General features: G+C 45.7%; 1 protein-coding gene across 3 annotated transcripts in view; it reads right to left on the reverse strand.

The window, feature by feature from the left end:
- LOC126481642 (serine/threonine-protein phosphatase 4 regulatory subunit 1-like) overlaps positions 1-23,591 on the reverse strand; it is a 341,775-nt gene that overhangs the window by 166,638 nt on the left and 151,546 nt on the right. For all 3 annotated transcript variants that reach the window (XM_050105543.1, XM_050105542.1, XM_050105544.1), the window contains one exon: positions 21,887-21,974. In XM_050105543.1, coding sequence (XP_049961500.1) covers positions 21,887-21,974 — 88 coding nt within the window. Of the gene's footprint in view, positions 1-21,886; positions 21,975-23,591 lie in introns of those variants that run through there.

Raw genomic sequence — 23,591 nt, forward strand, 5'->3', positions numbered from 1 at the left:
GACTTCGTCTCTGTTCATTCCAATCGCTCTGGCTACAGAAAGCCCTTGCGCTTTTCTGATGCTGAAGCCCTCATTGCGTTCTAAAAATGAGAGAAGCCAATCTTTCCCTGCATGTTTCTTTTCCTTGTTGAATTTTTCAGTCCCATTTGATCAGCTAAATTGAAAGCTGTTTGCCTGACGGTTTGAGAGCAAAGGCACGCGATTGCAATTTCTTTATATGGGCAATTAATTTCCTTTCCGCATCTTCACCCAAGTATGATGATGGTCCACACCCTGCTTTCTTGAAATTGTGCGAGCTGCTTTCTTTTAGCATAACCTTGCTCTTCGACTAGTTTCACTGCATCTAATAGATCTTCTGCAGTCCATTTTCCCCTGTCTGTTGTGCTAATGAGTTTTCTCAGCATTTTTCTGTAGAACAAAAACGTATGGACTCCTGTTAGCATTGCGGCATCTGTCCCACAGTAATGGTGCGTCATCTGTCCGTTTTCGTAGGGACAGATGACGCACCCCCATTTTCACCAAGTATGTAATCGGAATAAGCCATTACTCGACAGACGTAACTTACAATTTTTCTACTGCACAATCTAAATACAAGTCAGACGCTACTAGACGCGTATCTACTAGTAGATACTATTAAGAAGGAATCGTGAAAAATTTACTTGACTTATCTTGGTCCTGAAATTCTATTTTCTTAAATTTCTCCTTTATTTTCCGCTCCTGAAGTACAAAAACTTTGGAGTAAACTGATCTCACCAGCGGTTACAAAAACAATGAGCGTCGCGCACACAACAATGTCTGCTGACGAATTTCTTGGAAGTGCGGTGTCTGTCCTCCCGCGTCATCTGATCCGCTTTTGCCTTATCTAGGAGTATCTGTTAAGAGCGACCGTAAGTGGAATGACAAACAGGAGGAAAAGCTGATGCCAGACAGATTCATAGTAAGTATGGTAAGGAAGAAAGTTGCGTACAAGGCGCATGCTCCACAAACTCCGGGGCCAGACGCTAAGAGAGGCATTGTGTGCATCAGGCAGAGGTTCCCTACTGAAATTAGAGAAGAGTAATTTCCGGGATAGTCTCACAACATGTTACCTCTATATGCATCTCGCGAAATAACAACGAGAAAAAAATTTGAGCTTAACGACATTCATTCTTCCCACGCGCCATCCACGAATGGAACAGGGAAATTCAATCAGGCCGCCAGTCACAATTAGTGTCAGTTCTCTCAGCGTAGATGACAGGGCACGAGACTGCTCAGCCGTTGGCTCGGGTTCGATCCTTACTACCGTCACATGTCTGAAGTGCCGCTGTGTAGTTCGGTTATAGGCAAGCAAAGGAAGAAAACTTTTGCTAGCACCGTCTCTGGCGGGCCGCTTGAAACTGCGCGCGTAACTGCCTGATTGGCTAACTTCACAGCTAATTAACTCTGAAAAGGTGCAATGTATTGAATTTATGCACAACCTCGCCTGCAACATTCTTACAAGCTTTATAGACAGTTCCTGATCAGCCTGTATAAAGCGCCAACTTCGATTTATGGAGTGTCCCCCATGATAACTCTTACGATTTACCGCGTATACCGAAACATATAAGGGCCCTTCTACTTATCGAGGTTCGAATTAGCAAGAAGCGACTGAACAAATAACAAAATATTTTATCGGGGCAGAACTGAGTTTTTTGCGACAAGCGCGGCAGTCTCAAGCAGAAATTAACGCCGGCAGCTCACGAGCGTCCACTTTCCGCAATAAAATTCCGACTACGTTTTTCATGTCTCCCCAAGAGAAAAGACGGCACATCAAATTTGATCTTCCTCCGCTAACAGATTCCTAACCACATAATGAGCTCCACCTCTTTTCAACGTAGAGTCCAGTTACGCCGGCGAAGTCATTCTCAATCGAGAAAGACACGGATTAAAGCGTATCATGCACCTTTCAGACATATACGAAGTGGATGCGTCAACTGAAAAGGCAGTGGGTGGGAGTGGGAGTTGTGGGGACGTGTTGTGGAATGACGGAACAAAAGATTCAGGGTTTTTATGCCCGATCACAACTTGGGACTGTCTAAGAATGGGTTAGGTAACCAGCAGGTGCGCTTCAGCGAAAACAGATCTGATGCGTAGTGATAGTGAACTCCCAAGAGTGTTTTACAATTGACAAGAAAACTTATTATCACGTCGAGTGAAGAGATCTATTGGTACAAAATGTGTCTGAGTCTCAGCTATCAGAAATGATATAGGCCTGTAACAGTAAAGAAAGCCTGACAGAAGATCGATGTAATTACATGTTTACAATACTCAGAACACATACATAGTCACTTTCATGGTCACTCGCGGCCGTATCGGTCGTGATAATTCAGTTTCAGCTGAGCCCGTGCGAGATGAGCTCATGTTCCGCTATGTCTTATTAGATGAGTCGCCGCTTCAGCCAAGAACACTTACTATAAGGCTGTCGACTGCAATTTCCATGACACCATAGCGCCTCCTGTCGTCATGCTCCACCTCTTTATTTTTCTGCACTATCCTTTCCAGTAGTTTGGAGTGACAGAAATAAAGGCGCTGTCTTGCGAGTTTCTTGAGATTTGCTGCAGACATTGCGCCAGAGAAATGTGCTACTTTAAGTAACGTTTGATTTTTCGCTTATTCACGTTCAACTGTGTTCAGATCGCAATAGTATGGCGGCACGCAAACGGCGATGTGGCCTACGCTTTCGGCCAGTTTGTCTATTACAAACTTCTTTCCATTTGGTTTTTTTTTCTTTAGACGCAAAAAACAACTGGGGTCATACGCGCCCAAATCAAAACTACAGAACACGAAGACAGAGGAGTTAAAAAAACGACTACGTCAGTCCCAACTGACATGACAGAAAACAGCTAAAAACAGGGACATGGAGAAAGGGCTGAAAAACAGACACCATACTGACACGGAGGTCCAAAACCAAAAATTAAAAGGCCGTCGCCGTATTGCTATGGCAGATAAAAGTAAAAAGCGGTAGACATCCCGCGCGTTATTTGCTAAAACGGCAGGTACCTCAAGACTACAAATCCAAGCGGGAACGTCAACGGTTAAAAAAAAATGGGCATTCAGCCAGGAAGTGGCGGACAGTTAAAACTTGGGCGCAATGTGTACAAAGTGGTGGCGTACGGCTACTTATCAAATGACGGTGGCTTAAATGGCAGTGCCCAATACGCAGCCTAGTTAAAATGACCTTCTCCCGTCGGGAGGGCCGAGGGGAGGTCGTCTAAGCCACAGGGAGATAATTCATAAGCCGGAGCTTATTCCTGTGAAGGGAGGACAATTGGCGACGCCAAAGGAACACCATCTACTGACAGACGGCAACACAGAGATCATCGGAGAGAATATAGGAACTAGCGGGTTGAGGTAAGAAGACTGCAGCCTTTGCAGCAGCCTCGTTTCCTGGCAGAACGACATGGCCAGAAGCCCACATAAACATCAAAGTGGCTCGACCAAGAGTGAGCAAGTGAAAGTTTTCCTGGACCCGTTGCACAAAGGGACGGACGGTGTACAGCGCACATAGACTTTGAAGGGCGCTGAGTGACTTTGAACAGAGGACACTTTGAAAAGTCTGTGTTGCCGGGTGTACTCGGTAGCCTGGTACAGGGCAAAAAGTACGGCAGTAAATACTGAGCAGTGTGCCGGAAGCCGATATCGAAAGACACGGGCGCCAAGATGAAGGCACACCCGACCCCACGGTCAGTCCGAGAGCCGTCAGTGTAGTCAATGGTACTATCGCGATGTTCCATGCGAAGCTCGTGAAACTGAAGGCGATAGAGCTAGGCTGGTGTAGTTTCCTTGGTAAGCGGATGAAGGCCAAGGTTAACATGGGCCGCTTCACGAAGCCAAGTTGGTGAAGGGTTCACACTCGGCGGGAAAGTTGCAGGTAGTGTGAAGTTAAGCCGTCGTAGCAAATGCCGAAAGCGAACTCTAGGAGGGAACAGAGAAGAGAGAGGCGGCACGTACTGGTAATCAAAGGAATCATCGATGGAGGCATACGATGGGTGGCCACGCATGGCAGACAAACGGCATGCATACCTGCTGACAAAGTCACGGCAGTAGGACAGTGGTAGTTCAGCAGCTTCAGCAAACAGACTCTCAACTGGGCTGGTGTAAAAGTGGCCAAACTGATGCCGCGATGGCGGATAGTGTTGAGACGGCGTAAGAGGGATGCACACGCATAAACAAAGCACCCATAGTCGAGTTTCGAACGGACAAGGGGCTGCCAGGTAAGACACATGGGAGGACTAAGTTTCTTATGGAGCATGAGCCCCAGGAATTTCGTAGTTTCAACGAACGGAAGGGCAACAGGCCCAAGATATAAAGATGGTGGGAGAAACCATTTGCGCTGCCAGAAATGCACACAAACTGTTTTTTCAGTGGACAACCGAAAGTCATTGTCGATTCTCCAGGAGTGAAGACGATCAAGACATCAATGAAGAAGCTGCTCAGTGAGACAGGTCCATGGAGAACTGCAATAGACTGCAAAATCGCCAACAAAAAGGGAGCCGGATATGCCTGGGGGGGAGACAGGCCATTATAGAGTTAACGGCGATAGCAAAGAGGACGAAGCTCAGGACGGAATCTTGAGGCACACCATTTTCCTGGCTAAAGGTGTCCGACAAGGCAGAACCCACACGCACCTTGACAACTCTGTTTTTAAAAAAATCCTGAAGGAAACAGGGCACGCGGCCTTCGAAGCCCCCACGTGTTAACAGTATGCAGGATACCAGTTCTCCAGTAGGTGTCTTAGGCCTTCTCCAAATCGAAAAACACCGCCACAGTCAGGGATTTTCACAGAAAACCAGTCATGACATAGGTGGACAAAGTAACAAGATGGTCAACTGCGTAACGTCGCGCTCGAAATCCACACTGTGCATTCGTTAGTAAATTGCGAGACTCGAGCCACCATACCAGCCGGGCATGAATCATACGTTCAGTCACCTTGCAAACGAGGCTGCTGAGAGAGATGGGGCGGTAGGTAGAAGGGAGGTTTTTATCGTTAGCGGGCTTAGGTATGAGTTTGATGGCGACTTCACGCCAAAATCCGGGAAATGTGCCCTCTGCCCAGATGCGGTTGTACGTGTTAAGCAAAAAGTGCTTGCCCGCAAGAGAAAGGAGCTGCAACGTCTGAATGTGGACAGCGTCCGGCCCTGGGGCGGCCGATCGGGATGAACTGAGAGCATAATCTAGCTCCCTTATAGTACAGGAGGCTTTGTAGCACTCAGTATTCTGAGAAGGGAAGTGGAAGTGTATCCCCGAGCGGCCTCCGCTCGTTTCCGATTGAGGAAGGCAGGGTTAGGGTTGCCAGACGTCCCGGTTTCCCGAGACATTCCCGTCTTCGGATTAAAAAAGTGAGAGTCCTGAAAATTGCTTTCGGGAAGACAGTTTAGTCCCGGTTCTGTGGTGCCAAAGAAATACTCTCATACAGTCTATTTCTTCCAAAATGCTGGCGTGGATTTGTATTTTAACTGTCACTGTTAAGCAAAATAATGGGTTTTGTTTCACTGCTGCACCTGCCAGCGTCTATCAAGGGCCTTTATTGCGCGCAACGCTTCTTTCTATTATTAACTCTTGTCTTGGGATTCAGTTCAGTAAAGACGTTGCAGCTATCCGGTTCTCTGTCCGAGGCTTATTGTGCGTAGCACATATTTGCGCGCGCGTGTGCGTGTGCGTAGTGAGCTCCAAATGCCAAAGTGAAAATGTTCCTTTCAAGACAAATATACAGAAGAACGATCTTTCATTAAACGAGGAAGACATGACTATGATGTGGAATATGTAAGCCATACGTTTCCATTTCACAAGTAGGAACGGCAGATATTACAGATCATTTAGGCAGCAAAAAGCATAATCAGACATGTGCTCTCCCAGCACATAAAAAAATAGACAGCTTTTTTTATTTCAAAGTCATCAAAACAGAACCAATCAGTAGCATCAATAGCTACAGATGAGGGTAACCACAAGGCTGAAAAAATATTTCCACTAATTTTTACACCTCAGAATGACATTCAAATGAAATTGCTTAAATTAGTTTCGCTGCCAAATGAAACCGTCTCTACAATAAATAAGTACTGCCTTAGAAGGAAATAAAATTGATAAGAGTAAAGTGAAGTTAAGAAAAGTGTCCCATGTCCCGGTTTGTGATTAACTAAAAACGGCCGTAATTTGTGAATTTTGGAGAAACGTCCCGGTTTGCTAGCAACAAGTTGTGGCAACCCTAGGCAGGGTGATAGTGGGAAGAGCTCGAAACTTCCGCAAAATGGCGGACCAAGGTGTTGGAGATAGCAATAGGGTCCACGAGAACAGCAGCTGCTACTGTCAGGCCGGAAATTGGCGAATGGATCCTATAGAGTCGTCGGAAGTTGGCCCACACGACAGAGAATGGGGTAAAACTATTAAAAGAACTAGTGAATGAAATCCAGAAAGCTTTTTGCTATCCTGAAGAGCGCGACGACACTTTGCACGCATTTGTTTATAATGAATAGAGTTCGCCATCGCAGATTGACTGTTAAAAACGCGGAGAGCACGTCTCCGTGCGCGAATTGCGTCGCGGCATGCCTCAGTCAACCAAGGGACTGGGACACGGCGCGCGGTCAAGAGGAAGTGCGAGGAATGGAACGTTCTGCAGCAGTAAAAACAACATTTGCGAACTATTCCAAATGGTCATCACAACTGGGGAAATCTTGTTCTTCGAAGATCGCGATGGAGGACTAAAGCCGCAAGTCAGCCTTAGTAAGCTGCCATTTGGGTGTGCACACAGGTGGGGTAGGAGACAGCAAACGGATGGAAATGGTCGCTCGAGTATGGGGTCGGAAAGAACGGACCACTCAATAAGATGGGCAAGCTGGGCAGTGTAGAAGGATAGGTCCAAATGGGAATAGGTGTGCGAGGAGTCGGAAAGGAATGTGGGTGCTCCAGTGTTAAGGCAGAAGAGGTTGAGTTGATTAAGATGATCAGCCGAGAGGGCACCTCTCTGACGGGTTCTGGCAGAACCCCAAAGCGGATGATGTGCATTAAAGTCACCAAGTAGCAGAAATTTGGGGTGGGAGGGGGGGGGGGGGGATGCTTGCTGCCCCGAATTACTGAGGGACATAAATGATACAGAGGGAAAAAGTCAGATGGGGAAGAAAAAGGCGAACTGAAAGAGTTTGAAGATGGGTAGTCGGAAATGGGTTGACTATGAATGTCATCCCGTATGAGCAGCATGACGCCCCCATGAGATGGAATGCTGACCTCAGGGGAAAGGTCAAAATGACCTGGTAAAAAATGTGAAAGCTCAAAGCGGACGTGAGGGCGCAATTTCGTTTCCTGAAGGCAGAGTGCAAAGGGACGCTGCGATACTAAAAGCAGCTGTGAATCCTCTGTGGGACGAAGGCCGCGAACGTTCCACTGGATGAGAGTCATGATGAGGAAGAGATGTAGGGGTGTCACCTCAGCAGATGCCGAGCGACAGCCTGAGAAGACTAGCTGCTAAAGGGCATAGAAGCAGAAGGACCCTGCTCCATGGGGTCCACAGAAGCATCGGTTTGCTTGTGCTGTCGGTCTGTAGAGTCCAACGCTGAAAAACGATTGGTGGTGCGCACCGGCGACACGGAGGCCGGCCGGGCTAAGGTAACACGTGCAGCACCGTCGAAGAGGATCTTCGAGTTGGCGAAGGAGACGACCGTTTCCCTTTGGTGGACTTCAAGCTCCTTCTGTCCTTTCCGGCCTACTGGTTGCGTAGCTGGTTGCTTCGCCCCTTGAAGCGAGAGTTTGATGGCTTGTTGCACAGCTGGATGCTACCTTGACACTTGGCGATTTCAGAACCTCAGAGCTGAATTTGTGGTCGCATGTCTGCGTGGCCAAGTCCTTCATGGAGCGAGAGTAACCAGAACAAAACTATAGGTGCCAGAGGGGAGAACGCAGGATTTGCGACTAGCCAATAACTTGCGAGCGACTGGGTAAGGCACTTTTTCCTTTACTCGGATCTCTTAGACAGCCCGCTCATCAAGATACACGTGACAATTTCGAGAGGCGGCGGCATGGCCGCCACTGCAGCCGATACAGTGGGGAGGAGGAGGCGTGCAATCGCCCTCGAGCGCATCCCTACCACAGGATACACATTTGGTTGGGTGTCGACAAGACGTTCTAGCGTGGCTGAAATGATGACACTGGTAGCAGCGCATCGGGTTTGGAATGGACGGCCACACTGATAATTTCATAGACCGCTTTGATCTTGGACGGAGGCACAACTCTATCAAAGGTGAGAAAAATAGTGTGGGTAGGCACAATGGAGGAATCTATCTTTTTCATCACCCGATGGACGGCATTGACACCCTTATCAGAGGAGTAAGATTGGATTTTGGCCTCGGTTAGACCGAAAAGCCTAGTGTAACACCACGGGAAGAATTAGAAGTTCTATGGGCCTCACAAACAGGGTAGAAGTGGAAAAGCGAGGCGGCAAGCAGTTGTTGTGCTTGAGAATCAGAAGTAGTCTCCAAAAATAAAGTGCCATTCAGTAAACGAGAGCAGGATTTCACAGGGTCAGCAGTTGGATCAACACCTTTCTGAATAAGAAAGGGTTTTACAATTGCAATGGACTGACCGTCTTCAATAGGTGAGATCATGAAGAACCGTGATGCAGTGGGAAGGGTATTTTAATCGTTAGCCCCATTACGTTTACCTTTCGTAGACGTTCATTGTGACTGGCTCATTGCGAGGAAACATCCCATGATTGCCAGTGTCTCCGATGGCGCGCTCCTTCCAACTGGGCGCCCTCTCCACAAGGGTACGCACCAGCCTTAGGTGATTGTTCACACCTCAGGTCACACCTCCAGAACACCTGACAGACACACCAATCGGCAATTTGAGAAGGTTGCAGCTCACACAATCACCCCTCTCTCGGCCTGGCCTGTACAAGGGGTATGTGCCAACCCCATCTGTCGACCCGGGGCTGGGAAATACGCGTTATCCAGTCACCTGTTACGCGTCATACGCGTGGGCCAGCCTTTAGGAGAGCACAGGGAGGAAGAAGAAGAAGAGAAACCTCCAACGCCGAAGTCGAGGAATGGGAGGAGAAAAACAAAGACAGGAAAAGGGAACCAAAAAAAAGGGGTGAAATTTTTCTTATATCAGCCACAGACAATGAAGATCATCCCCAATAACAGCCCAGACATGATTCCCAAGGGAGGGGAAAAAGAATAGCAAGGAGATAGACATGCAACATGGAAGGGAAAAGATGCTGCAAAGGCTGAGGCCCCGTGATAGGCAAGCACGAACCCGCAAAAGAGTGGAGAGTCCCCTGGGGGGGGGGGGGGGGTCCATTTGGTTTATTTGCCTGCACTAGAACTCACAGTTCAGCCTTTGCCATGCTGTCACTGCATTCTACTCTCCTTTTTCTCACACATTCTATCATCGATACCCTTGGGTAATATACGGATTGTGTTTTGTGCCCCTAACTACAGTGGTTCGACGCACTACCCATGGCAATGACTGAATTGGGCGGAAGACTAGGGAGTACTATCTCCAAAATCCACTTCTAGAAATTCTGAGCTCATTTGGCCATGATAATCTCCTTGGATCGACTTCGCACAAAATTTCAGTTCCACTTCCCTCAGAAGTCCGTTTTTCGAGCGAACACTTGTCACTAGCATTCTTTTTAAGGCACTTCCCCATCCCATAACACGCAATACATCTTGTGGCCTCTGATATCATTTGCCGCTTATTAGATCGCTTTCACTCCACGACTCTTCAAGAAAAAAAATGTTCTGTTGAGCTTCCCTATCGCTCAACGTGTGCGAAAGGAATCGTGACCACAAAATAATGTCAACACGTTCTAGCAAGAGATCTATTTGTTCATTATGGGTTTCCACACGAATCCCGTCGACTTAAGTAAACTTTTCAATGAGGTACCGCCTCATCTCCAACTTATCTTCTCATGCAGCACTGGAAGGAGCTATGCCACGCTAGAAACTATTTCCCTTCCTGTGTAGAACTCGTTTCTGGTACTCCTCATTACGGATTTAAAGAAGTATCACTGCGTCTCTTACCAAATGAAACAAAATAACAATAAAGTTCCCTTCAGGAAAAAAATGTTTACTCGACAAGATTTACAGATTATGAACGAAGCCTGTTAAAGGAGGTACCGACTACAAAATTGAGTGTAATGTACGTACTTAGATGATTAGATCACAACGATTTAACACGTAGCGGTATCTGTACTGTGGGGTGACATACGGAACAACTATGAACATAGTCGCATAATGGATTTGTTGGATGATTATTGAGGCAGTTTGGCACATAAGAGAGATTCCTTGTGAAATTCTTTTCGGTCGACTCCCGCGTAAGTTTCCTTCATTTTGAGACCTTTACCAGATCGTATCCGGGTAAGTCGTTGAGGAATAGGAATTTTCGAACTGCCACGGAGATATAAGCAACATTAGGAACACTGCGTAACAGAACGAACAATAGATCCCGAACAACGCCCTACAAATGCGTCATCAGTGATCGACAATTAAAATGCGCTTGCGCAGTTAACACGTACATAATGGCCGCACCATTGTCGATTTGCACCGTAGAAGAACGAGGATTGTCAGTTTCTTGAGATCAGAGATAATGAAGGTAAATCCACAAGAGAAAAAAAAATCGATATGGGAGAGTGTGAACGGACGACGAGCCAGAACGGATATTCGTAGGTGTGATGTACATGAGCATACGAACAAATGATTACAATGTCAGATGGAACACCTCAGGCCATTTTGCAAGCAGTTATTCGGCATGGCATTGACTGACAGTTGTTGGATGTCCTTCTGAGGGAAATCGTGCCGAAGTCCGCCCAACTGGCGCGTTACACAGTCAAAATCCCGAATTGGTTGATGGGCCTTGCTCATAATGCTGCGAACTTTCTCAATTGGGGGAGATATCTGGCAGCCTTTTTGGTTAAGGTATGGTTTGGCAAGCACAAAGACAAGAAGTGGAAAGTGTAGCCGTGTGCGGGCAGGCATTACGCTGCTGAAATGAAAGCCCAGGGCGGCTTACCACGAAGGGTAACAAAACGGGACTTGGAATATCGTCGACGTACCGCTGTGCTGTAAGAGTACCGCGGGTGACAACGCAACGGTCCTGCTATGGGAAGACATGGCGTCCCAGACGATCACTTCTATACTTCGATCAATATAAGAATGAACCTGATGCAAACAAACACAAGTACGATGAGTGGTCAAGCAGCCGTAATTCTCGCACACTGGTGCTGTTCCGATTTTGGAAGTAGATCCAACATTTCGATATTTAAACTAGATGGAAAACCAGCATTGCTGCTTTTACGCCACGCATAGCTCATGCAAAAAAAATTACCATTGTTAAAGTAAAAATTTTCACCACTTTTTTTTTATTACAATACTATGTTACCTAACATCGCCGGCATGTTATGTTATCTGTCAGGTCACGTAAGTACCGTATTGCCCGAGTTTTGCCACGTACAATTTCCTTCTGTTTAAAGATTAAATGACATTCAAAGCTCCACTGTTCTCACATTCAAAGATGCATTGTTCTCTGCTCGTCTCAAAAATGGTTCAAATTGCTCTCAGCACTATGGGACTTAACATCTTAAGTCATCAGTCCTCTAGACCTTAGAACTACTTAAACCTAACTAACCTAAGGACGACACACACATCCATGCCCGAGGCAGGATTCGAACCTGCGACCGTAGCGGTCGCGCGGTTCCAGACTGAAGCGCCTAGAACCGCTCGGCCACTCCGGCCGGCTCTGCTCGTCTCTTCTTACGTCTTTACTGCAACTGTTCACATCACTGCAGGTTAGTTGGACCACTACCCTGGCCACTGCTGCCCAAGTTAAATGCGCAAGTAAAGCTGTTGCCTCGTATCATCGCTGAGTCGTCGTACACATAATGCAAACGATAAAACGAATCCTCATTATCATACTTGACTGTACTCGGGACAGCTTGGCTTCCGCTCCACTTGAAACGAAATCCAATGAGGTTTGAGCAATACATATTGTAATATTTACATGAGGTTTATTCTTACGATGAAAGGAGTGTAGCTGTACCCGAGACGTCTTCGGGCTGGAATCTCATTGACTGGAGTAGAACTGTCTTCAATGAGCAGTCCCGACGAGCAGCGAAGACTGGCCGGAGAGGGGTCCTGGACAGCTGTGGGATACTAATCTCAGTGTCGCCTGCCACACGGCCCGACAACCAGTATGTATGAGGTGCCATTTCTTTTCACAGCATGACGCCTTTCTCGCTCTATCCGTGAACCCGGGAGAAGGATGGAGCTACGAGTAGTGCTCACTATACTAAATTGCGGTAAGCGCTTCCAGCCTCTACAGTCTACACGATCAGCACGGTGTGTTATAAACAGACTGTGCTATGGTAAGATACGCCCTCTTACTGCTACGAAGGATACACTACACTTTCTGAAATTTAAGTCGCTGAAACATCCGCTACATGTCCCAGACTTTGACCTACAAAATGGGATCTTACAGCGATCACGGTGACACTAGTTTGCAACTGACGTCGAAGTTGTGGAGGTAGAGACACTACTCTTACAAACTGCGTCAAACACATCTCTTCTTCGCCCTTGCCCCACCCCCTACCGTCACCCAGGAAGGACACTTTGGATCTTCTTCTATACTTCGTACAAACCATTGTGAAGTGTATAGCGCACAGTACCTCCCACTGTACCAGTTATTTGGGCTTCTTCACGTTCCATTTGTGTATGGAGAGCCTAAAGAATGATAGTCTAAAGCTCCTGTGAGCGTGATTTAATCTGTCTGTATCTTGTCTTTACAATCCCTCCGAAAGTGATATGTAGGGAGTTTTAAAATACTCCGACTTCTCACTTAAGGGGAGTCGTACCGCCCTATCTTGACAATGTTAAATTGGCTTTATAAATGCCCCACCCACAGGAACTGCTGAGAACATAAATGTGACATTTTTATATGAATATGACATTTTTACCACACATTTTATCATGTTTTGATAATGTATTGCTTTTCGCTTTAAAATAATAGAAAAAGTTATGATTTTTCCCTAAATATATTTTTATGTACCTTTTCAAAACTTCAATTTCTTGAATTTTAACTATAATAGTAAATGCTACTAGAGCAGACCTATGAAATAACGGTACTATCTATGTTATGTGGTAAGTAGTTCACACGTATAGATTTAGAAGTTATTGAGAAAAAAATAGACATTTATACTGAAAAAGTCTTTTAAAAAAATTTGCATTTTGAAGGGAAAATTTTAATACTCAGCCAACTGATACACACTAAATATGTTAGAATCTTCTGGCTGCTACTCATCTCCTTCATCGTCTTCACTTAATGCTACCCTCATTTTCTTGGATCTGGTTTATTTTAACATACTGTTTGCTACAACATCACCCTTCGAGATTCGCAATTGGTCCAAATACATCATACTTTTAGTGGTGTTGTAACCTTTTTATGAATTTTAAGATGCTCTAAAACCTGTTGTCTCCCGGAATAGCCATCATTAAAGGTAATAACGAGTCAAAAACTCCAAGTTCGAAGATTGAGCTTCCAACAAAAATATTTGTTGGTATCTTTAACCATACAGCATTGTTTAAAGATCTTTCGCATTTTGCGTTTTGCTTTTCGGATTTTTCTTCAATAGCTCTGGATGGGCAAGATCCATAAACACATGTTTCATTGCAAGCACATCATCATATTTTGTGTGAGAAAATGCAATTTATCTTCCACGTTTGCCTCCAGCATTTTACACCACCGTGGGGGGGGGGGGGGGGGGGGGGGGGAGGTGGGGGGGGGGGGGGGGTTGGCTCAACATCTGTAGTCAGCTTGTGGAAATAGATTGCCCAAAGAGCTCTTTTCATATCATTGAAATTACCCCTGGTACTTCTAATAGCCATACTTCATACTGTATAATCTAATCAATCTGTTTATCAGTCAGACTATGAGTAACTTGGTACTTCCCAATTGCTATTTTAGTCTATGAAGTCTGGTACCCATCCTCTTCTGAACATCATCAACGCACTCTAGTTTTCTAATCGACAGGGCACCATATGGTCTACTCTCCACCACTGCCTTATACGATCGTGTCTCTCCATCCCCGAAGAAACTCGTGTAGCGAGCAACAGAGTCATCCTGCGACCATTTGAACAATTTACTGCAGAAGCAACCTCTATCCCTCCACAAGTTCCATCACTATTTCTCTTATAATTCAGTTCACGCGTGGTTTACTTTTCTGTGGTCTTAACTGCCTGCCTACAACCTGACAGTACCTGGTCAGCACATCTACATCTAACACTTTTTCACTGTCGATGCTGAAAATAGATGCGCACGTCTTTTTGCCAGCATCCATAGAATGATACTGCTGTGTCAGAACTACCATTTTCTGCTACAGCATGTTCCGCTGCTATAGTCATTGACTCCACAGCGTACCTCTTGAAACTACTTATTACATAGTTATATTTGATAGTTTTTATACGGAGACCGGCGAGGTTGAGCAAGCCTTCTGCGTTGCCTTCTCTTTTTATTGCCACTATATTTGTTCTGTAGTACCTGTTTCCTATGTTTCGTATATGTCCATATTTTCATAATCTGCATGCAAGTAAAAAGGAAAATTTTGTTAGTTTGACCGGCACGACTCCCCTTAAGAGGTGATTCTTGAAACATTAGAAGTAGTCTTACACGGGGTAGTTTGCATTTGTCTTCAAGCGGCTGCTACTTCATGTTCTCCAACGTCTCTATGACGCTTTCCCATAGTTCAGATGGATCTAAACACTATGGGACTTAACATCTGAGGTCATCAGTCTCCTAGACTTAGAACTACTTAAACATCACACACATCCATGCCCGAGGCAGGATTCAAACCTGCGACGAAAGCAGCAGCGCGGTTCCAGACTGAAGTGCCTAGAACCGCTCGGCCACAGCGGCCGACTCTTTTCCATGGATCAAACAAACCTGCGACCAATCGCTCCGCCTTTCTTTGTAAGTGGGCAAACTCCCCTGTTAGCCCCTTTCGGTACGGATCCTAAACACTGTATCAGTATTCTAAAATTGGGCGCACGAGGATTTTGTAGGCAACCTGCTTTGGAGACTGACTGCATTTTACTAAAATCCTACGAAGCACCGAAGCATGCCATCTGTCTTAACTACAACTGAAATGAAGCGATCGCATGGCGTTATTGGACTGCAGATCGCTTCTGAGGTTGCTCGACCGCCACGTGCAAATCTTTTTATTCGACGCCAACTCTGCGACTTGCGCGTGTAATAAACTAGATGAAAAATGAGGCTAACACAAAAACAGTTATAATTCCTGACCGTGCCGACAACGGAACCGGAGTTCGCGATCGAGAGGTAGCAACACCAACCACATGCCCACAAGCCGCTGACATGCATACGGCTGAGTCTATGTGATCGTTCCCTATAATACACCTGCAACTTTTTACATGCTGGCTTGAATTCACTGATTCCAACTGCGGCGCCTTTTTATTGTACACATGTATCATTCAAAATATTTTCCATCGCTGGGCACTACTTTCTCCCATCTTTCGGGCAATGTACGAATCCCGCGTCGAAAAAATTGTTCATCTTTTGAATCGATAAACGAATCGATCAAATTTGTGACTTCATGAGATCGGAAGTGTTTGTCAGCCAGGCCATGCGCCATGGGAGCAATGTCTGGAGAATACGGCGGGTGGGGAAGGACTTCCCATTTTAACGTTTCAACCTACGTTTTGACCTCTTTTGCAACATGGGGTCTAGTGTTGTCGTGCTGCAAAATCAATTTATGGTGGCTTTCGCTGTATTGTGGCCGTTTGTCTTTTAATGCTCTGTTCAAACGCATTAATTGCGTTCGATAACGAGCACCTGTGGTCGTTTCACTTGGTTTTAACACCTCGTAGTACACGACGCCGAGCTGGTCCCGCCAAATGCAGAGCATGATCATGGGGCCGTGAATATTCGGTTTGGCCGTCGACGTGGAAGCATGCCCGGGATGTCCCCATGATTTTTTGCGTTTAAGGTTATCGTAATGAACCCATTTTTCGAGCCCGGTCACAATGCGATGCAGAAATCCCTTCCCCTTTTGCCTCTGAAGCAATTGTTCACAAACACACAAACGCCGCTCAATGTCTCTTGGTTTCAGCTCACACGGGACCCAAGTTATTTCCTTCTGAATAGTGCCCATAACCTTGAGACGTTTTGAAATGGCTTGCTGCGTCATTCCCACTAAACGTGCCAATTCTTCTTGAGTTTAATGCGAGTCTTCACTCAGCAATGTCTCCAATTCTGCATCTTCGAAAACATTCTCTTCCACCACTATGCCGGTCTACGAAGTTAAAATCACCGTTCTTGAAACTTTGAAACCACTCACGACAAGTTCTTTCACTAATAGCGTCCTTGCCATACGTACTTGAGATCATTCGATCAGACTCGGCCGCTGTTTTCTTCATACTGAAACAAAACAGTAACACCTCCCGCAAATGACGAGAATTAGGCTCGAAAACCGACATTTTCAATTAAGAACAACTTTGTTGTGCAGACACAAATAGACTAATGTTTGAATGAGGTTATGTTGACCGAGGTCCAAGCTAACTGCCTGACGTATGCGATCTGTTTCTTTCGACCGCTACTTACCGTTGTCGCCACCTATCGGCAAACGGCGGAAGCAAAGTTTTACACCTTGTAGATTTTTCTGTTTGTGTTAATTTTTACATTTCTGAAGAAACTGCGATTCTCTGCATCACTGAAATCCCTTGAAGATCTGACGTAATATTCGTGCAGCTTTTTTCAGAAAGTACTCCAATACAGATACAGCGGTTGGACGAAATTACGGAAACACCTCGAGAAATGTGGGTTTTAAGGTGAATGCAAATGCTATCCAAACCAGCAGGTTGTACAGTTTTACTTGACCAAGAACGGCACCTGTGCAATGACCTTAATACGTTGCAAATGTCAGTCGTGGTCAGAACAGTGTTCTGTGTCGTGTGAGCGCATTATGTCGGTGCTAAGTGACTTCGAACGTAGGGAAATTGTTGGTGCTTGTATGGTAGGTGCTTTCGTAACCAAAGGAGCCGTAGTGTTTGGTGCTTCAAGCGGCATCATCTCTAAGGCTTACACCACATACAGGGAAAGCGGGAAAACATCGCCCGCCAAGTCACAACGTGGCCGAAAGTGTGTGCTGAGTGATTAAGCGAAAAATAACGGATCGACAGCTGCAAAAGTTACTGTAGAACTGAATGTCGCATTCGCGAACCTTATGAGGGGAAAAAAACACCATTCCTCAGTGATGCGAACACCCTTAACAAAAGAACATGGTGTCGAAGCCATAAACCGTGGGCTATAGAGCAATGGAAGAAATTCATTTGGTCGGATGAGTCTTGTCCCACAATTTCCAATTTCTTGCCGCGTTTACGTTCTAAGAGTGAAGTATGGCGGGGGTTCGGTGATGATTTATGCAACCGTATCGTGGTATTCCATGGGCCCCACGGTAACTCTGCAAAGTCAGATTACCGCCAAGGATTACTTGAGTCCATCCCATGTTACAATTTTCTTTCCCAGCAGTGGTGCTGTTTTCCACGACGACAGAGCCCTTGCTAACACAGTTTGCCAGGAGCGGTTTTTTGAGCATGAGGATTAAACTGTCACATCTCCTCCATCCACCAGTCACAAGATTTCAATATTACTGAACTGTTGTGGTCTACTTTGGAGAGCACGGCTTATGATCGCTATCAACCTTTATAATCGTCACCTAAATTTGGCACTATTTTGCAGGAAGAATGGTGTAAGATTCGCTTTCCTACAGCGCATCAGCCATAGTAATGTGTTGCGATTTTGGTGTTTCTATTTTTGTTCCACCCCTTTAGCTTCAACATCTGCTAGGTATCTGTGACAGGCCAATATACCCAAGGCACTTTTCTGGGGCACGCTTTAAGGTAGTTCTACATCTCCACATGACTCTCCATCCAAGCGAACAAGCTGAGTCCTCACACCAATAAACCATCGATCTAGTTGCAGAGATCTGACAGAGAATCGGAAAGTAACTCACAATAATTTTATTTCCACAGAATTTCACAAGTAACAAAACAAAAAATCAGAAATTAACGCATGTTTTACCTACTTTTCAACGAGGTCACCAAAGTTTAACACATTTCTCTCATTGTGGTACCAGTTTCAATATGCCCTGTTCGTAGAAGTCCGTTTGGTTAGAGCATAGCCATCTGCGGGTGCTGATTTCACTTCTGCTTCTATCACAAAGCGTTGGCCGGCCAGGAACTTCTTCATGGAGCCAAACCTATAAGAAAGTCGGACGGTGCACGGTCCGCATTGTATGGTGGATGCCGGAGCTCCTCCCACCCAAATTTGGCAATTTTCTTACGAACAGGAGCAGCAACATGGAGGCGAGGACCGCTATGAGGTTTGACACCGTCAGCGATGTTACGGCGATTGTCACGATGAGCACGACGCAACTTAACCAAAGTTTCGATGTAGGCTGCAGTATTCACAACGGTCCCGCGTTCAGCAAAGTCCACTAATAAAACACAATGCATACCCCACAACACTGTCACAAGCACTTTCCTAGCAGACTTAGTCCCTCTGAACTTTTTCGTACTGGGAAACCAGTATATTTCCATTACATAATAGCCTGCTTGGTTTCGGACGTGCGGACGTGTAGTGTTACGCCCAAGCCACGTCACCAGTGACTGTTCCTTTCAGAAAGTTTCCTCCTCCTCCTCCTCCTCCGGCGTAACGCGTTAAGTGATCCAAACTGTCATCATTCGCTGGCCCTTGTGGTTGTAAGTCAGGTTCTAAGGCACCCAGCGAGCACTCACTTCATGAAATTTCAACGTGTACTGTCCAATACACCGCACCATAGGAAATGTTTAACTGCTGCTGAAAGGTTCGGAGTTGCACACGCTGCTCGTTCAAAAGTGCTGCCTAAGTGGCTCCGAAATTCTGTGGAGTTGTAGCTGTTACCGGACGGAGCGTGGCGAGTCACTAAGGCTCACACAATCCTCCTGGAAGAACGCACAACGCCTGGAGACACTGCTACGGTCCATACAGTCGTCGCCATATATGCCGCGCATGTCCCTATCAATTTCACTCTGTCTATGCCCTTTGGCCCACAAATATCTACACTACACATGGCTACTCTTCACAAGTTGACGACATTAACATGCGCGCTATATTTATTTCGTACTCAGATTTCCCTCGCTGGAGCAGCACATGAGAAACCACACTCTACAGCGCAAACTTCAAACTATAACGTCGTGAAATTTCAACATTCCGTCTGCAATAACGAGGGAGGAAAAAATTATTTCCATTTACTTTCCGATCCTCTCTCGTAACTAGATAGAACAGACGCAGGGATGAAACTGAGTTAAATGTTATTCGGAATTGAAGAAATAATAGATCTACCCTGATCCATGACTTCTAGTGTGTCAGGTAAAGTTTCCCTTGACCGATCTTTACGGAGTCCATGTTGGTTGGAACGGTCGTTATTCCGTTAGAGATAGCTCATTATTTTAGAGCCCAGAATACGTTCTAAGATTCTACAAGAGATGAATGTCAGTGATATTGAACAGTAGCTTTGTGGCTCACTCCTACTACCGTTCTTTTTAGAGGGGTGTGAGCTAAGGCGTCCCATATAATTCTGGAAATTATTTTCTCCATATGAATCGAGACACTGTAAAACACGATTTTTTCGATAGGTGAGATGTTTGTGGGAGCGAATGTTTTAATGCACGAGTAGCGACAGCGGCCGCCTCGTATGCGCACTCTGGCGGTAGACTGCAGCCGCAGGCGCAGGCGCAGGCACAGTGATTAGCCAACAGGTGCGGCGCGGCGGGGCACGTGCGCAGCTGCCGCCTGCTGCTCTGCACGCGACCATGCGGCCGCAGCTGCCCTCCTGCTCCCCACCAGTCTACAGACTAGGGATGGAACAGTGGTAGTCTCATAGGAACCCCAAGTCGGAGGCTGCGCAGCTGTTTTGTTAGGAGTCCAAATCTGAGGCCGAGGTGGTATTAACATTATTCCTAAATAGCCGACCGCCCTACATGAAATTGCCACTTCATTTACGTAAGATATTTGTTAAAAATCGCTTATGGAACAGGAAAGGGGAGGAGGAGGGGAATGGAAGGTAACAAGACATAATGCAATATGCGTAACATCAAACAAGAACTTCAGTTACTGGTACATTAACCCCGTCTTATATGCGTCGGCTGTCAGATCATTAACAGTAGCATAGAGGGTGAATGGTGGGAAAATGTATCGCCCTCATTCACCGTAACTTTTATGTTATGGAAAGGCTTGCCCAAAGTCTATTAAAAACACTTACGTAGCAGTGTTCTCATACATACGGATATCAACTGTCTATATTTGTGCGTAGTTCAAAATGGGACTTAACATCTGAGGTCATCAGACCCCTAGAACTTTAAATCTAATTAACGTAAGGACATCACACACATCACGCCCGAGGCGGGATTCGAACCTGCGACCGTAGCGGTCGCGCAGCTCCAGACTGAAGCGCCTAGAACCGCTCGGTCACACTGACCGGTTATTTGTGTACAGTCACGTGCCACTTTGAAAACACCGCTCTCTACAAGAAATCTAACAACCATCCCTCGTTTTACGCTATTCAACAGACTCCAGCAGCGAAGACAGTTATCTTCAAACTAATCTTTTTCTATGCGATTTAGTACCAGCTAAACTGTGGCAAAACTGTCCCTGCTACAGAGTGAAAGGAGTACCCAGTCCAGTACGGTATAGAAGGGCCATTCATAAAGTAACGTGGCAAAACCGAATTTTATTATATTCATTTTTAAGATACATTCTTAAGCTATTTTTTCTACATAATCGCCATTCAAACTGAGGCGAATATCATACCGTGGCCCAAGTTTTTGAATATCTTCTCTGTACAAATCTGCCGCCTGCGATTGCAACCACTGGTTTATACCGACATGTATTTCGGTGCCAGCATCAAAGCGTTGTGTAGCGAGCCATGTCTTCATTGCTGGGAAGAGATGGTATTAGCTCGGTGCCAAATCCGGACTGTATCACGGATCAAAAACCTTCCATCCAAAATCCCATAGGAGCTCTCGCGTTCGATTGGCCGTGGGTGAACGTGAGTTGGGGAAAAAATAAATAAATAAATACTTTCGCGCTAAGTTTTCCCCGACGCTTGTTTTGTATCGCCCACTTTGTCTTTGTCAGTGTTTGACAAATTTCAATTGGTTTGCAGTTTTTTAGCGAACACACCTCACATGTGGCGGAATTATCTACTGCAGCGCACATTTTAACACGCCACAGAAAGCAAAGTAGCACAGACACAGACCATCACCACTAGATGCGTACCAAGAGTATGAACGTTATGGCACCAAGATGGCGGCTGTAGCCCCGCCCACCGGCGTGGTAAGACAAAGTCTGTTAGTTTCTGAGCAGCCCATTTGAATCTCTTTCCGTTGGAAAGGATTACTAGGGTAAAAGGGACTCAGTTCGCAGTTGTGATGAACTGTTGAATGAGAGTGCGCGGATACTGACAGATTTTCATGCAGCATGGTCCAGTGGAGCCAATTTGAATAGCGACGAACAGCTCATTTTAGACGAAATAGGCGTATTTGATAAAGTATTTTGACAAGCGCCTAAAATATTTGTGATCTACAGCTCGCTCTTCCCGAATACGAGTCCCACTGTGTTACTCGTTGTGTCAACCAGTCCTGTGAGACTAGACACCTCCACTAGCGGGACAATCCACCTTAGGCGGTCCGTTACTTGATAACGCTCAAATGCATTGGCTAATCCCGACATGCACGCCACGAATGGTAATATGACGAAACAGAAGAACTTGACAGCGACACAAACGACATAAACCGAATTTGAAATCTTTATGGTTTCTAAGTATACTCACCGGCTGTAGTTGGGGTCGCAGAGATACCTCTCCAGTCTGATGACTGGCGGCAAGCAGTCGTCCTGGCGGGTATCATACTGCGCAACGTCTGCAAAAAGAGAAATCGTTTAAATATAACGTTGTCGAGGGTACTGCCAATTAATGGCATTACGTGAATAACTTATCTCTTGTGACAATCAATTAATAATTTCACATCAATGAAGAACCCCGCCTTCCTCCCCTTGTCCCTCCCACAACCCATGTCAAAATGTGTAGGTGAACCATCTATACGTATGTCGCGCCTAGTGATCCAGCATTAAGCCGCGTGCCCAGAAACAGGAGTCACGGGATCGAATCTCGGTCGAACCACAGATTTTTCAGCATTCGTTTTAGCGTAGCCTTCCCCTCTCAGCGATGTGAGGAGTCGCCAGAAACAACACGGAGGTCGGATGATCACGATCAAGAAGATGACGACGATGACCACCACCACTACCACCACCACCCCAATAATTAAGTTCGTATGGAATCCTCAGGGCGCAATTCCCAGTCGCACTTGTCTTTTTCCACTTCCAAAATGCAAATTGCGTCGAGTTTACTAAAGATTCGACGTTCCTGTAGGAAGTAGGCGACACGCAGTGGACAATTTTTATAAATCGGGTCCAAATACAATTAATCTTCGAATAATCTGAAGTATTTATACTGCACCCAATGCACAACCAATGAAATGTAGTCGCGCTCAATATTATTTGGTAACGCAAAGGACAGGACTATAGGTTAAGAATGCGCTACTGTAAACAGCCCGAATACTGGTTTGAACACCGCAGAGCTTTATTTGGTGCTGTCCCACAGGAAGTGGTATGGCACTGCCTTCCTCCAACCACTGAACCGTTTTGTCGAGGCGTAATACGAAAACCTACAATTTAATGTCGAATAGTAGAGAGGATATTGTAGACTGGCAAAGGCAAGGAAATTTGTTAACACCGAGTATAGATTTAAGTGTCAGGAAGTCGTTTCTGAAAGTATTTTTATGGAGTGTAGCCATGTATGGATGTGAAACGTGGACGATAAATAATTTAGACAAGAAGAGAATAGAAGCTTTCGGAATGTGGTGCTACAGAAGAATGCTGGAGATTAGATGGGTAGATCACATAACTAATGAGGAGGTATTGAACAGAATTGGGGAGAAGGGCAATTTGTGGCACAACTTGACTAGAAGAAGGGATCGGTTGGTAGGACATATTCTGAGGCATCAAGGGATCACCAATTTAGTATTGGAGGGCAGCGTAGGAGGTAAACGGTAGAGGGAGACCAAGAGATGAATACACTAAACAGATTCAAAAGGATGTAGGTTGCAGTAGGTACTGGGAGATAAAGAAGCTTGCAGCTCTCCATGCTACTCTATCCTGTGCATCAGACTGGTCTCTGGACTGAAGATCACGACAACAACAACAACAACAACAACAACAATCAACTAGGTTGCAATTTAGCATTTCCTACATTACTAAGTTGTTGCCATGTGTAAAAAGGAGTGATAAGTGACAAAAAATTATATGACGCCTGCGGAGCCAACTCCGGACCTTTGGATTCACCTATTGATCGACCAAGGAACACTAGGATGCAATGTGGCGACAAAATTGTATCTTTCCGTGGTGTAAGTACCACTAAGCGTGACCGGTTTGCGATTCATTGCTTGGTGACCTGTAGGATAATCTCTAGGAAGTCCGTC

This window comes from Schistocerca serialis, chromosome 5 (assembly GCF_023864345.2).
Source record: "Schistocerca serialis cubense isolate TAMUIC-IGC-003099 chromosome 5, iqSchSeri2.2, whole genome shotgun sequence".
In the NCBI taxonomy this organism is placed as follows: domain Eukaryota; kingdom Metazoa; phylum Arthropoda; class Insecta; order Orthoptera; family Acrididae; genus Schistocerca; species Schistocerca serialis.